Source organism: Lepidothrix coronata, unplaced genomic scaffold, assembly GCF_001604755.1.
Source record: "Lepidothrix coronata isolate B3197 unplaced genomic scaffold, Lepidothrix_coronata-1.0 Scaffold27, whole genome shotgun sequence".
In the NCBI taxonomy this organism is placed as follows: domain Eukaryota; kingdom Metazoa; phylum Chordata; class Aves; order Passeriformes; family Pipridae; genus Lepidothrix; species Lepidothrix coronata.
In genome coordinates, this window is record NW_016690207.1 from 4322016 (window position 1) to 4337960 (window position 15945).

General features: G+C 53.8%; 1 protein-coding gene across 7 annotated transcripts in view; it reads left to right on the forward strand.

The window, feature by feature from the left end:
- Window positions 1–15945, forward strand: part of OPCML (opioid binding protein/cell adhesion molecule like) — a 331383-nt gene that overhangs the window by 28925 nt on the left and 286513 nt on the right. For 2 of the 7 annotated variants that reach the window (XM_017809778.1, XM_017809777.1), the window contains one exon: window positions 8330–8520. In XM_017809778.1, coding sequence (XP_017665267.1) covers window positions 8460–8520 — 61 coding nt within the window. In that variant the 5' untranslated portion in view covers window positions 8330–8459. The other 5 variants (XM_017809788.1, XM_017809776.1, XM_017809780.1 and 2 more) reach the window with 4 other exon arrangements.

Below are 15945 nucleotides of genomic sequence, written 5' to 3' on the forward strand. Positions count from 1 at the left end.
TTCCAGTGTCTGGGATGGGCGGGAGCTGCCATTTTCGGGCCTTGCCTCTCGATTTACTCGCGCTCCATCCCTCCCGTGCAGATTCCCGCTCCCCGCCGGCTCCTCTTGCAAAATGCCTGCGCCGCATATGAAATGGAGGAGATAAAATTACAGGATCTGAAAATTGGCCGGGCTCGGTGCAATATATAACATAACAGATGGTACTACATGATGCCTCTGAAATATCTGTGCAATAGCATTTTAAGAAACTGATATAACTGATCAGGCAGCATATGGAAAATCCTTTCTGTGCTGCACGAGGGTGCAGTGCCCCCTCTCCCGGCACCTGCTCTCCCTCCCCAGATTAGGGGTGATGAGCATCTCCCATCTTTAATAGGAGATGTTCTCATCACAACTCTGGGACAGGGCCCAAAGGAAATACAGTTGTTTTCATCCAGGAGCAAAGTGAGGACATGGTGGTTTGGTGGCTTCTTCTTCACAACCTCCGGGATGTCCTTTCCCTGGGAACATCCCAAGGATGGAGCTATTTGTACAGAGTTTGTCACCACCCAGCCTCCCTTCTCCTGCTCCTGGTTGAAAATGGGATCTTGGTCACGTATTTTCCACCTCCTAGTGCCTTATGCAGAGGGCAATGGGTTTGTGGGTGCTACCTGGAGCAGACAGAGCACCAGAACGCTCCCAGAAGCTGCTCCTGGTTGAGGGGAAGGACGTCTCTCATCCCCTTGTTGGGGGTCTCCAGCTGTACTTGCTGCTGCTGCCCTTTGAGCCCTCCCAATTCATCCAATTTCTGATGCACCTCGTGTGCTCATCTTTCCCAAGCTGTCCATGGGCAGCCTCTTGCCTTGTGCACATCTAAAGTCTCTCCTGCCTATTTGCTATTCCCTGCTCCTCTTGCTGGCCTGCTGCCCATCTTCCTGGCCTCATCTGTGGGTTGACCCCTCTGTCAGAGGTCTAACAGAGAGGACAATATTTTCTCTCCTCGAGGTTCAGCTCATATTCTTTAAGGTGCTTCAGGGTCAGGGGATGAAAGGCTCCTTGCTGCTTCTGCAATGAGTCCAAGTGGAGCTAAGAATAGATCTATAAACAAGTCGGCAGGGAAGGTTTCCTCGGAGAACCTCCCTGGACTCTCGGAGTATGTCAGTGCTGGAGTCACATTCAAAGGAGACGTGGACCCTGCTGAGCCCTCAGTCTGTGGGGTGCCTGGCTTTGCAGTGGGGCTCCAGGCAAATCTTCTCCCAACTTGCAGGTTGGTTTTGGTTCCAAGGAGAAGCGTTAGGGTTGGACATCTCACAGCCGAGGGAGGAGAGGGAGTACTGCATCCCATGGTGGGTGATGCTCAGGAAGCAGCTGCTGGGCCCTTGTTGGCATCAGGGGTGATGAAACCAACTCCTTCTCCCAACCCATGTCTCGCTGGGTGCCTTGGGAGAGGAGTGAGGGTGGGGACGAGCTGCACGCCTGGGATTTTTGCCGGCACGTGAGCTGCTCTGGCAGGAGGCACCACGCTTGGTGGCTGCCCACGCTCGTGCAGAGAGGTATTTAGAGCTGTCAGTCTAGCATGCTGTCTGTCTGTCCACCCACCCAGGGATCTATAAAAATCCAGGGTGTATTAAATGTCTGTGAGGGCCCTGCTGCTGAGACCGTGGCTCCTGATGCAGTTCGTTGTCCTGGATTCCCGTGTCCAGGCGGAGAGAGTTGGGATCAGAGTCTGAAATGTGCAGCTTGGTCTCCGTTTCTGGAGTAATCTACATAAAAGCTGCAAGTGGGAATCTTGCAGAAAGCAGACTTCCCTCCTTTGTCTTTCCTGACTTTGTCCTCTCTGTTATCTTGACGGCTTCTGCTTGCTGCTGTGTTGCTCTTTAATCTGGAGCCCTCTGTTCTTACCTGAGCTACAGAGGCTTGACGAGGAAAGCCACTGAACTCGGAGAAAAATGAAAAGGAGCAAAGCTTAAAAAAATGTTTTCTTTCTCTCTCGCTCTTAAAAAAATAAAAAGAACAGAAAATCCAACCCCCAGCAGCACACAGCCAGTGAGCAATGCCTGAGTTTATCCTTGAACCATCTCCTGCTTATGGATCAGGGATGCATCATTTCTACCTTGTTTTCTTTCCTTTTCCCCCGATGTTCAGTCATTTTGATCAAAGGGAGGCAGACAAAAACACCTCTTCGTTTCCAACCCATTGACTGGGAGAAGGGAATCCTGCCCTGGTGCTGGTGAGAGTGTGTTCAGAGCTGATGGGATGGGGAGCCAGGAGCAGTGGGGTGTGTGGAGATCGGGGGTGGTACAGAAGGAATTTGATGTCTGCGTGGAGATAATGTTTTGTACACGACAACAAGGGATAATTACTGTGATCAAAGATCTGTGTGAGGGTATCTTGTGTTTCATCACTCCCTGGCACGGGCCCATCCTCCTGATGGCTGAGGAGGGGAGCAAACTCTCTCGCAGGCTTTTCCCACCAGCCTCCTTCCCACGAGGATTTCTCCAGGAGATGGGGTGCTCTGGGGGATGGGCGTTTTGGTTTTTGGGGGGGTGTCTGGGAGTACCTGGGGGTGTACAGGGGGCTGGGCTCTTCTCGGGAGTGCCCAGAGAGGGCACGAGGCTACGGACACAAATTAAGGTACAAGAAATTCTCTTTAAATGTAACGAAGCTGTTTTAGGGAAGTGGTGCTCAAGCACTGGAATAGGTTGCCCAGGGACCTCGGGGGGGTCCCAACCTCATGGTGCTGCCATGTTTGCCACTGCTCACAGGGAGCCTTTGGAGGTGCCTCATCCAGCACACGACTGTAATGATTCTTGACGGGAATTAGTACCCTGTCCATCTGGCCCCGTTCTGCCATCTAACAAGAAGAGATAAGTGCACTTAACAACACACCAGCTCTTGTTCAGGCCCCTTCTTCCCAAGCCAGAATCAATAGCAGGTCTCTCCAGCTTTTAGAGACTTAGATACCGTCTTTTCATCTCCCTCTCACTCATTTTTCCTAAGCAGCATGAGCTTGATTTTTCTTTTTTTTCCACGCTGCGGAAATTTTCCCGTTCTGCCTTTCATGTGAGCCCGCGCGGCGTCCGCCCAGCCAGGGCTGCAGCTTGTGCACCAGATAAGAAACCACACCGTGCTGGGGTCCCCTGTCCCCACCTCCAGCTCGTTCCCAGTTCCGAGCTCTCCCGCAGCCCGGTTTTATCTTCAAAGTGCTTTACAAGCGCTAATTAATCCCCCCAGCACCCCGCCGTGGTGGGTGATGGAGAGCTGTTCACCCTCACCCACTCCTGCCAGCACCCCAATTTCCCTCCCTGGGTTTCTCTCCCCTGGAGCATCCCTGTTTGCTGGGTTTGCTTGCCCTGGTTTTGAGGATGTTCTCCCCAAGGAAGGGGGCAGCAGGACGGTTGGTGTCTGTGTCACAATGGTTGGGGACCTGTGTGGAAGGAGCCTGAGTGATGGCAATGCAAACCTCAAGAGGTGAGCAGTGCTGCCTGCTTCTCCCTTGGCTTTTCCTGCTAATTTAGTTGCCTTGTCCAGCTTAATCGTTCTCAGTTTGCCTTCCCCATGGAGCTGTGTGGGTGCTGCTGGCCCAGCCTGGAGTAATTCACTGTAGGGATGAAGCAGCACTTTGGGGGAGGATGGTCAGGTGGTCCCTGTGCTCTCCGTGCAGAGGTTGGGGAGGCTGGTGCTTCATTCGTAGAATCACTGAATGGTTTGGGTTGGAAGGGACCTTAAATAGCTCATTCTAACTCCCTGCCATGGGCAGGGACACCTTCCACTGCACCAGGTTGCTCCAAGCCCCATCCAGCCTGTTTATTCCTGAAGGAGCTTTGAGTTCAGAGAGTCTTAAAAAAAAAAAAAAAAAAGGGAAAGGGAAAAAAAAAAAAAAAAAACGTTTTTTTTTTTTTTCCTCTACTTGCACGAAATGCAAATCAATAGCTGTTGTATTCACATTCTAACAAGATGTCAAGGAGAAAAGGGTAGCCTTTCATTCAGCACAGCACACACACACACACACCCCCCGAGGGAGGGGACAGGAAGGAGGGAGGGGGGCGGGAGGAGGTTGTGGGGGCTGCTGGGGCAGGCACTGCGGAGAGGGCAGGGGGTGAAACCACGGGCACGGCTGGTTTGGGGTACTTTCTGTTCCCCTGGAGCCGTCTGCCACCCATCCTGCCCACTCCAACCCTCCTGCACCCCATCCTGCCCACCACCACAACCCTCCTGCCACCCATCCTGCCCATCACAACCCTCCTGCACCCCTTCCTGCCCATCACAGCCCTCCTGCCACCCATCCTCCCCATCCCAGCCTGCCTGCACCCCTTCCTGCCCATCCCAACCCTCCTGCACCCTTTCCTGCCCATCACAGCCCTCTTGCACCCCTTCCTGCCCACCACAACCCTCTTGCACCCCTTCCTGCCCAGCCCAACCTTCCTGCTTCCTTTCCTGGCCATCCCAACCCTCCTGCACCCCATCCTCCCCATCCCAGCCCGCCTGCACCCCCTTCCTGCCCATCACAGCCCTCTTGCACCCCTTCCTGCCCAACCCAACCTTCCTGCTTCCCTTCCTGGCCATCCCAACCCTCCTGCACCCCATCCTGCCCATCCCAGCCCGCCTGCACCTCCTTCCTGCTCATCACAGCCTGCCTGCACCCCTTCTTGCCCACCACAACCCTCCTGCTTCCCTCCTGCCCACCCCAGCCCTCCTGCTTCCCTTCCTGCCCATCTCAACCCTCCTGCCACCCTAACCCACTCCAGCCCACCTGCACCCCTTCCTGCCCACCCCAGCCCTGCTGCTTCCCTTCCTGCTCACCACAGTCCGAGGGGAGCAGACACCCATCAGGGCAGCACTGGGGCTCCTTGCAAAGCCCCAGCCCTGTGGAGAGGTGCCATCCAGTTCCCTTGGACTGGTCTGGGTTAGGGGGCTCCGTGGAGGTGGGTGCACAGGCTGTGGGATGCTGGGTTTGGGAAGGAGGGTGGGCAGGTGGCCAGGACAAGGGCAGTGGCCTCGGGGCCTGGAGGAGCAGGGAGACAGAGCTCTGTGTGTGTGGTCATGCAGGACTCTGTGGAGGGATCACGTCCACCAGCTGGGATCACCCCAGGGGAGGCTGCTTTGGTGCCTGGGACCTGGGGGGGAGTGGCTGGACATCAGGATGGAGCATCTGTGATGGGAGCAGGGCTGCTCCTCGCCCTGTGCTCCCGCTTCTGGGGTGCTCTGCCCCCCTCTCCCTGGCTGCACAAGGAGAGGGTGAGGAAACCTCTGCTTCGCTGGAAATGTGTTATTTCCCCCAGAGACTAGTCTGGTCCCAGATGTGAATATGCATTGAGACAGCTGGGGAAAAAAACCTCTCAAAATACACACAAAAATCATGTCTAAATGTGCCCAGCGGACCATAATGTCTCCTCTCAGATCGGGTGCTGCCTGTCAAATCTAAACATGCATTTTAGATTCTCTGCTTGATACCGAAAAGCAAACAACCCCAAATATCCCAGAAAAGCTCCACCAGCTAAATACATATTTATACACCTTTTTATTATGTGTCTTGGAAATCAAACAAACGAAACAGGCCAGTGGCCGGTCAGTCCTGCAAAGCTGGTGAGCAGTGAGGGATTTGTTTGCCTGATCAAAGCACGTTTGTTCCCATTCTGCAGATGGGAAGGTAAAGGCATCAATGCACCAAAGGTCTGGTCCGAGGTCACCCTCAGACCTGCACTTGGCAATTTGGGTGCCAGCCTAATTGGCCAAAATAGATGTAAGGAGAGCAGCTAAGTGTGTGCTGGATTTGGGTAATAATCATTGCCAGGTGAAAAAAGAAAAAAAAAAAGCATATGGGAAAAACTGTGGTGGGAGGGGAAAAAAAGTAAGAATGTGTTGTTTTGAAATTTACCCAAATATAGCTTTTCAACTCAGGTTTTGAAAGCAGAGCAACATGTTTGTTCTGAGTCCATCAAACATTTCTGTTAATTAGAAATGATTTCTTTGTTCGTTTCCTTTAGTTTCTCCGGGATAACTTTATTTCTTTATGCCTTGGGTGGATTCAGAGCTCGCTGTGTGGGTTTGGGAGAACGAGCTGCAGCCAGAGGGTTCAGCTGAGCCCCAGAGCTGCTCAGTCCCCTCAGGGCACAGATGTCCCTGCCCTGGGCTGGCCTTGAAGGATGCAGCCACATGCCTCGCAGCCCTGGGAAATCCCAAATGCCTTCTTGCAGCTGTTTTCCCAAAATACTTATGAAGCAAAGGATAAATTCACTTGATGGCGGCTGTTGGGGTGTCAATTAAAGGGAGATTCAGGACAGAAATATCCCATCCTCATCCCAAGCTGAGGGAGACACTGGGCTTGTTGGTTTTTTGCTCAGCGCTTGTGCAAAAATCAGATGATTTAGCTCTTTCTGAGGCCAAGGTTACTGCAAACAACATAACTTTTAAAGGAGCATAGTCCGTAGTCATGTTTCCTTCAGCATATTCCTAAAGATGCAGGTGATGGGACAGCAGATAATGTGGGAATATGGTTGAGTTAAAACTTGTAGATCAGTCATACAGAGCAGAAAATGAAGAGCCATTAGTGGCTAAAAGCTGGAGAACGTTTGTCCTGGTGGTGTGTGCTTGGCTTCCATCCCTTGCTGGGTGAGGGAACTCCTTCCAGAGCATGATGGATGTGGCTTTGTGCACCAAACCCACTATTCCTGCTCCTTCTGGTGCTGCTTTGAGTGGAGATAATGCAGGATAAGAGGGATGTGCATGGAGAGGGATGTGGTGGCCGTCTCTGTGATTAGTCTGTGTTGAGCTGAAACAAGTAGCTGAGAGAAATGGGGGAAAGAAAGACAGGAGGGAGGGGGAATGATCAGGGTTTTGTGGCTGGATTTGGATGCCAGGTGTTTGGTGGCTGCTCTGGTCCCAGGTCTGTAGCAGGTTGGGGGAATTAATGTGTGGATGCATCATCCTTTGGGATTTGTGCACACCCAATGCAGAGTGTCCCTTATCCAGACGCTCCCTGTGATGATGGTTTAATGCAAAAAGGGGTCTTGAGGGAAAAGAATCCAGGAAAGTGGTGTGTCCTGGGCATCCAGGGATGGTGAGAGCATGCCCAGGTAGAATGGCACAGACACTAAGATGAGGAGCAGATGAAACCCTGGGATGTGGGATGTGGAGGAGTTTGTGGCCGCTGGTGCCGAAAAGCTGATGTGGGTTAGCTGGAAGTCCAAAGTATTGGGCTGAAAGTGCTCTTGGGCTGGCCTGGAACTTAAAAAAAAAGACCTTGAGCCCTGAGTTGGTGGGGAAAGAGATTGTTTTGAACAAAACTGAACATACTACTTTAAGCATTAAAAAATGCTTAAAGAGTTTAACACAGCGAGTGCAAAATAAGTAAATGAATGCAAAATAAGAAGCATCTTTTTGTTTACAAAATGTCAAAAATAAGTGCTGTTTCTTTGGGAAGCTTACCTTTGCAACCTGTTTTTGTTGGTTTTTTTTTTTTTGGCAATGCAGCAAATTCAAGCCCTTGCTGGTAAATGCTTTGATGTGGGGTGGCCATGGGAGGGGGGGACATGGCAGGGGCAGCTGTTGATGCCCTGCACTGGGGATGCTCAGGGCTCAGCAGGGGCGTGGTAACGTGCCAAGGGGAGGTCTGGGGGACAGGAGGGATCGTGGGGAAAACTGTGGCCGACTGGAAGGAGAACCTGAGGAAAACTCTTTAGCCTGGGTGGGAACAGGACGATGTCAGGTAGGGGGTCTGCTCAGGTAGGAGCAGGTACCCTGAGCTCGACATCTTTTGGGGGCTCTGTGAGCTGCTGAAGGGAAAACATGTCTCTGGTTGGGATGCACAGGCAAGATTGCTTCTCGGCTTCAGAGATTTTGTGCGGAAAACACCCACTCATGCTAAAAAGCTTGGATTGCTCCCTGGTTTGCCTCGCAGCAGCAGGCAGAGCTGCTGGTGCCTTCCCAGGGAGGGGAGGAGAGAGCAGGGTGAGCCTGGGGCTGCCCCACCACTCGGCTCCAGCGTGGGGGACAAAAAATTCCGCTTTGCAGACGGCTGGTGCAGGAGGAGTCGGTGGGACTGTGCCTGTCCCCGTGCAGGGCTGCTCCCTCCATCCCGGGCACCAGCTGGTGCTGGGAGGGATGCTCGGGGGGTCGATGCCTGCATTTAACTCCCTGGCTGCGGAGTGAAACCCGCAGAAGAGCAAGTGTGCGTGTGTCAGTCAGCATCCTGAACCAATGGGTGCCTGGTAGGAGGTCTGCGCTCCCTGTGCACGCACGGAGCCTGGTGCTCCTTCTGCTAGTTGTGTGCGTGTGTGTGTGTGTGCGTGTGCAAGGGGAAAGCAGAGACACTGACTGCCTGCTCCCGTCTCTCTCTCTCTCTCTCCAGCTCACTAACTCAGTCTCCCTCCCTCTGCAAACATTGGATTTAAACCTGCTCAGAATTCAGCGCAGACGAAAGCAGCGGCGGCAGCAGCAAGCAGCAAGCAAATCAGCCGCTCGCCTACCGCAGCTCCAAGATGTACCATCCTGCCTGCTGGATCGTCTTCACGGCCACCACTGCCCTGCTCTTCATCCCAGGTAGTGCGAAGAGCTTTTTCTCCGGCGGATGGGGGGCTGTGGGCTCGCAGGGTGGCAAAGCCGAGCGGGGTGTGCGCGGGGGACCCGGACTTGGTGCACATTGCGCACGGGCGCGCACACGCAGCCAGGCAGCGAGTTGCTCTGCAGCAGGGAATTGCCCAGGGCTCACAGTGAGGGGGTTTTAGAGAGCCGTGCTGGACCCCCAGGTGGGCACCGAGCCGCTGGTACCCGAGCAGTGCCGGTACCTGCAGCTGGGATCGCACAGCTGGGCAGGGTCCGTCCCCTCGGCTCTAAATGGTGGGGTCACGCAGTTTTTTCTCCCTTCAGAGTTGGGCACCTGCTGTGCCCTCCCTCGTTTGAGTGCTGTCATGCTGTTCCCTGTGCTTCGCTGCTTCTTGCCGGGCAGACTCGGGTGCCGACCCCTCGCCCGCTTTTGCAAAGTGAAAATGGACCCCCCCGCCCCGATCTGGGCACCCGGGGGGACCGTGTTGGTGCCGCAACCTCCACGAGCCGAGCAGGTGGCTCCCGAAATGGGGGTTGGCCTCGTCCCCACGGCTTGCCGGGGGGGGATGAAGGGGGAGATGCTGAGGTTGGACCCAGTGCCGGGGAGATGCTGAGGTTGGACCCAGTGCCGGCTCCGTGCTGGTGCTCGCGGGGCAGCGAGCGCAGCCCTGCGCTGCATCCTCGGGAGGGCGGTCGGGGAGGACACGGAGCTGAACGCCGGGGGGAGGAAGTCACCGGGGGATTTTTGATGATGATGATGATGATGTGCACTTTTAGCAGCTGAAAAGATTGCTGTCCCTGTGCAAGCAGATGGGGACTGGGTGGCCAGGCTCGGATCTGATCTTAACCCAACATGTGTTTTTCCTGACTGCCGGCGAGAATTCTGTTGGGCTCGGGAGGGCAGGGAGAGGCACGGCTGGAATTTCAGCAGCTTCCCGTGGTTTAGTTCCAGCGCTTTGCTGTGCGGGGTTGGTGCGTGTGGCTGGGGAGAGGCTGGCTCTGTCACAGCTGGAAAGCAGCCCTTTCCACAACTGTGCTGAACACGAGGGCTAAAACTTGCTTATGGAGGCTCGTGCCATGGGACCATCCACATCCTGCTGTCACGCTGCAGCTGGAGTGATCAGCGGCTACAGGGGGCTCTGGACTGGGGCTGGGTGCCACTGATGGTCTCTGGGATTGCAGGGGGGATGGGATGTGTGGTAGCCCTGGGGTCAGTGCTGTTCCCTGGGGAGAGCATTGGCTGGTTGGCTGGCAGGGAGGACCCCTGCCAGCAGAGCCTCGAGCTCCTCAGCAGCACCTGAAACCAAAATGGTGCACTTACAGTTTAGCACGTGAGCACGAGGATGAATAATGGTGTGGCTGCGAGAGCTGCCTGAATTTTGTGAATGCAAAGGGGTCTTTTTATTGAAAATAAGCTCTTGAGCAAGATAGGGGACAGAGCAAGATTGGTGTGGGGGCAGATGTGCCTCACCAGCACTGAGCTGAGTAGAGCCTTGGCTCTTTCACGAGGTTCTCTGGGCTGAAATTGCAAAGAAGTGGATGGAAGGCAGCCGTGCAGGCCAAGTGGGAGGACGTGTGACACTTGATGGGCTGTCATCAAGATGTCCTTAAGCTGCAGGGGCTGGCAGGGACCTGACACGGCGCATTTGCTGTTTGCCAGTGCCCTGCTGCAGTTTCCTCAGGATGTGGCTCTTTGGCCCACGGCCTGGGCTGGCTCTGGCCTCTGTGTGCCAGGGAAGGAAAATGCCTGTGCATTTAAGCCCCCGCTAACTTAGGAGAGGCTTCTTGATCCGCATTTATGCAGTTGTAGCTCTCCCTTCTTACTTCTATTAAGAAGCAATATCTGCTTTGGTTTGCATGTCCCCTGAACCAAACCAGCCCAGCACTTTGCTTGTCTGGGTTCAGCCTTTAATCCATCAGCAGAAACCTTCTGCCTGCATTAGAGGAAGGGAAATATTCCAATGCACTGGGCTGCTTGGTGCTTTGCCTTCCTGCCCCACACTAGTCACCCTCTTCCTCAAAGCACTGGGTTTGAATGTCTCCTATCCTTTTTCCATGGCTTGCAGAGGTTGGATGTTTTCCCTCCCTGCCCAGCCTGCCCCAGCATTGATTTCAGTCATGGTTTCACTGCCGTGGGCTGGAACACAAGTCATGTTGGCAAAGTCATGGATGGCTGAGGGAAGTCGGATGTTCCCTGCTGCCCCTTGGAGCCTTCACCTTCCCAAAGTGGTTTTTTGGGGCTGTTTATTATTTGCAGGCGTGATCCCAAGCGTTTTACGCAGGTGACGCTCCCCTGGGATATGCAGAGGCTGTTTTGAAGTGCAAACTCCTTCCCTTTCCGTTTTTATCCGAATCCTGCGGGAGTTTCGCACGGGGTGGTTAAAGTGAGAAGGGAACCTGCTTTTAGAAGGTGTAATTAGAGTGAAGGGAAACATCACAACTTGAAGGCTCCTGCAGAAAATAGCACCGCAAAGTTATTATTAGCTGTAATAGCTTATTTGCCAGTTTTTCCTCTTTCTTTTGCTCCCACCTCTGTCCTTCCCCCCTTCTCTTATTTTTGTTAGGAAAGATGCATTTTTCCCATTGGGGCTCATGTCATCTTCGTTACCAATTTACTCTTGTGGAATCTAAAGACACGAAAGGTTAATGCAATAATGAAACCCTGACCCCTCTGGTCATAGAGAGAGTCTTACTCTGCAGCTTTTTATTTCTCTGTAAGACAAGTTTCTATCTAAAATAATTTCGAAGGCTTAATGCTGTTGTCACCTGGTGCCTTGGGGGAGGCGGGTTCCTGGACATGGGTTGCTCTCTGAGGTGGGTTCTCTGATGGGAAGGATGCTGAGGATTTTTAATGAGCCCAGCACAGCAGGACAGGGAGGTGACTGGGTAATTTAATTGTCAAGCTGTTGGCAAATGCTTTGAACTGCTGGGCATTGTGGGTGCTGCTGTTTTGAGATGAAGGTGGGCTGTGATGCACTGGAGAGTGAATTTGGGGCTGGGGGGAGTTTATTTGGCTAATCTGCAGTTATGGTGTGACATCATAGCTCTACAGGTGGCAAAAATCAATGCTCACCAGCTTCTTCAGACATTTATATCGCTGCCTTGCTGGCTTGGGGAAATTACTTGTCATGGCAGCAGCTCCTTTCAGAGGTCAGAAATCTGGCAGCTCGGGATGAGATGGACAATCCCGTTTTTTGCTACTCCCAAGCACTGGGATCAAGATAAAGCTTGCAGAGCTTGGAGAGTCCCCCAGTGCTCTGCCATCACCCCTTGCACCCAGGATCTGCTTTCTGCATCCTCCCAGAGATCCTGTCTGTGCAACCCCAACCTTGCTTGGGCAGCCTGCATTTGGTGGTGGTTGTAAAACCCATCTGCATTTACAAAACAGGCATTGGAGGCATCAGAAACACCTTTCCATCCCTTCCTAAGAGGGTCCCTGCTGCAGGAACACACGTTCCCCACAGCCTGTGATGTGGCCATCACCTCTCTCCAGCGGGGGTGGTGGAGGGCTGCTGATCCCTGCAACTAAGCCCGAGAATAAGTACCTGGAGCACATTAGTTCTGCTTTAGTGCCATTTCAATATGAGCAAGAGGGACTTAAAGCGATTTTCTGTGCTCTCCCGAAGGCCGGGGGTAGGTGTGGATCAGGCACTGCAGCCATCAGTCCTCCCTGAGTCAGAGGTGCTGGGGAAGAGGTCCCAGCAGGATGAGGAGCCTGCACTGGTGGGCATCAGCCCAAAAACACTGCCTGCTCCTCCTCTGCCTGTCACATGGGTTGTAGATTCCCTGACAGAAGGTGATTCCTCCGCCCTGTGGCTCTTGGGACAGGGAGAAAGCTGGCATAGGTCTCTTGGAGGATGTTTTATTCTGCTGGGGAGGAGCAGCACTTGCTGTCATTCCCAGATGACGTGGGGAGGGAGCGTGACGGGAGACCAGGCACACACAGCTCTCGCTCCGTGCAAATCCCCACGAGTTTCCAGAACAATTTGCTCTGGGGGCTGTGGGTTTCAGGGCCAGTGGCTCCAGCAGCTGCCTTTCAGGATGCCCCAAAGTGCTGAACCTTGCTTTGCGTTTTCCAGCAGCTTCTCTTTGACAGCCTCTGCTTTGTGCATCCCGAGGTTGCAGACGGCCGGGTGGAGGAGCTTTTGCTGGTGCGAATCCCTGTGAAAAACTGAAAAAGGAAGAAATGTTTCAAAGGCACCGATGGGAGCTGTGTGCCTTAACTGGCGCCTTTGAAAATCTTCTCCAAAGGCTTGAATATTTGGTTATGGCGAATTTCGAGCTGCATAAACAGCTGTGTTCGTATTTTACACTTGAATATGCAATTTGAAGTTTGTGCTTTGCTTGGTTGGAAACCAAAGTCGCTGAGTGAGGCTGTTGGGGAGCTGTCGATGAACCTCGGCACGTTTTGGGGGGGAGCAGAGTATCCAGGAGGATCCTTTTGCTGCAGTCAGGTGAGGATAGAGGAAAACTTCTGGGTTTTTATCTGTAACATCCTTCATGACCCTGTGGTCACCCTCAGTTTTGCAGCCCTGTCCTTTGTGCTCCTCAGTTAAGCAAAACCTCCTTCCCTTCTGGCCTGAACATCCCCTGAGATGCTCTCGGCTGCTGGTGTGTGTAGGGTGGGGAATGATCTCAGCTGTCACACTTCTCCTCTTTGTTTAAACTTAAAAATAATAACAGCTTTGCTGCAAATCTCCTTGCCTCCCAGTCATCTCTCCCTAATGAAGGCACGGTACTTATAATTACCAACGCAGCAACAGCACATAACAGAGGTGGCTTTGACACTTGCTGCTCCGTGGGTGGGTTTTTCCAGGGAACTCCTCTTCGTTTCATGCTTAGAGGAAAGAAACACTTTCCTGCCTGGTTTTAAAAGCTCTGGGACTGTGTTATCTCCCCCTGAGGGTGACCAAGCAAGGTGGCTTGTTAGGTCTGGAGAGGTAGGAATGGCAGGGGGTGCATTGCCCTTGACGGATGCGTGAGCCCAGGTATCCCGGGGTCTGGCTGAGCGGGAGCTGGTGGGCTCTCCCTCTAGTCCCAGCTCGGGCTCAGAGGGTGTGGGGTGGCAGGGGCAGTGGTTTGGGACACTCAGATACCTGCAGGGACCCTCTGGTGTTGAGAGCCACCTCCTTGGGAGGAGGTGTTTTGGGGAAGTTGAACCTGTTGCCTGTGCGGCAGAATCATGTGCGCCCGGAACACGTGTGAGATGAGGCAAAGGAAGGGGGGAAAAGAGGAGATATTTTTAGGTTTACTTTTCTGTGAATTCAGCGCTAGTGAAAAGTGCTGGATTGACAGCTCTGGAGACTGGAGAGGGATGCAAAGTGCAGGGAAGGGGCAGCCCAGCAAGATTCCCTGAGGGCTCCGTGCTTCAGGGTGGGATGCTGGGACTGGACCTTGTCCTCTCAGACCACTGGGCAGCAAAGCCATGGAGGGTGTCTGTTGTGTTGACCAGAGCTGGTTATCCAGAGGATATGGGCTTCCCAGGGGGCAGCTGGGGTTACCTGTGCTTCACATGGCTTTGTCCTTCGTGGCTCAGCCCTGGATTGCTCCTCATGGCTCCTCAGCTGCATGAGGACAAGCTCAACCTGCAGCAGGAGGGCTTGGGCTTCCTTCTGGTGCAGCAGCACCACTGCCATGTCCACTAACCAAACTTCCCAGGCGTGTTTCTTCCCATGCTCCTTGCAGAGGGTGGAAGAAGAGGTCTTCACATGGGGCTGTGGCCCTCTGGGCAGCTCCAGAGTGGTGAGACTGGGCTGAGCCAGGCTGCCTGTGCCCCACACGTGCTCTCTGAGCAGCGTTTCTCTGCTGTCCCCCTGCCAGCCCTTCGCCTCCTCTCACCCAACTGTTTACTTCTGGCTTTTGTTTCCTGGACTTGTTGCTATGCATGCGGCATGTGGAAGGAGCTCCAGCGAATATAGGCCACACTTTGATTGTTCAGCAAGCTGGAAAATGATGATTATAATTTTTGACAGAAGGGAAGGAGGGGGAAGGAGATCTCTGGGCTTTCAAATCTGCTCTGTCATAAGCAGGATCTTGCAAGGGCCTTCTGATGACTTCTCCCGCCCCAGAGGAAATGGCGTTTGCATAGCAAGAGGGGTTAGAGGAAAAATTCCTCTCTTTACAAGGTCAAAGCAGCACTTCTTTCACCAAGCCTTCCACCTTGCACGGCGGTCCTGTCACAGCACATAAACCAAACGCACTTGGTGTTGGCCAATAATTGAATGGGAAGCATCCAAGGGAAACCTGGATGCTGCTAAAAAACCTTCCTGTTGGAGCAGCACACACAGGGCTCATCTCTCGTGGTGCAGAGGTGCTGACCAAGCACTGCCTGCAGCACCAGCCCCAGGGGACAATGGATGTGAAGGTCCTTAAAGTCCATCTGTGCGTCCTGGAACTGTCTGGAAATGGAGCCCCAAAGACCCCGTAGACTTAGATCCCATAGACTTGTCCTGACCAGGCAACTGCATTTGGGGCCACACCACCAGCGGTCCTGTCCTGTCGCATTCCTGGGTGGCAGCAGAGCCCACGGAGACCTTGGCTGCTCCCACCATGCTCCTTCCCAACTCAGCAGTCCAGTCTGTTGGCATCAGCTGCGCGGTCCCTGCTGGATCTCCCCGTTTATTTATTTTATTTAACGGCTTTGGCTAATTTCCACTTCAATTTTATTTTTGTTGTTGTTGCTGCTTATTTTAATGCGATCACTTCTAATGAGGCTAATGACATTTAGTCTCCGTGGCGGCGCATTTTAATTTGGTCACCGAAATGTCAGCGCCACGCAGCCTCCTTCTATCTCCCGGTGACAAAAGGCTCCGCAGACAAAGGGGCTCTTTCCCGAGCTGTCCCTTGCCCTCCTTATCTCCTTCCTCCCAGGGACGGGCCAGGACTTTTGGCAAAGCCAGCCTCCTGCCGTCCCCTCCTCTGCTGGCACCGGGGGAGCGGGATCGGCCGCCAAGCGCTGCGAGGATGAAAGGCGAGGGCTGCCGGAAACTCGGGCTTTTGAGCGGAGCCAGCGCCACGTAATTAATCAGATGTCAAAACCTCTGAGCAAAGTTAGCTTTGATGGGCAGGGAAATCTGTCACGTAGGTCGTTCTGCTGCCCCCGGTGCTTTTCTGGCTCTCTCTGCCCTCTCTCTACCTTGCTGCCTCTCCTCTCCGTGGCTGACGTGGCAACTTCCTACAGCCAGGTGGGACCTTCCAGCTTGGAGCGTCTCCTCGCCCTCACCAGAGGTCACAGCAGGGCTGGTGCCGTGGGCGTGGCAGGGTTGGGAAAGGGACAGTGGGGAGAGGGCTGGGGTGGGAGTCCATGAGCTGAAATAGGACACAGACATTTGGAGAGGCCGGGGTGCTCAGATGCTGCTGTGTGAAATTGGAGAGGATTCTGGTGCCAAGTCGGGGTGTCAGGAGCAGCCTGAACCCAAGGAA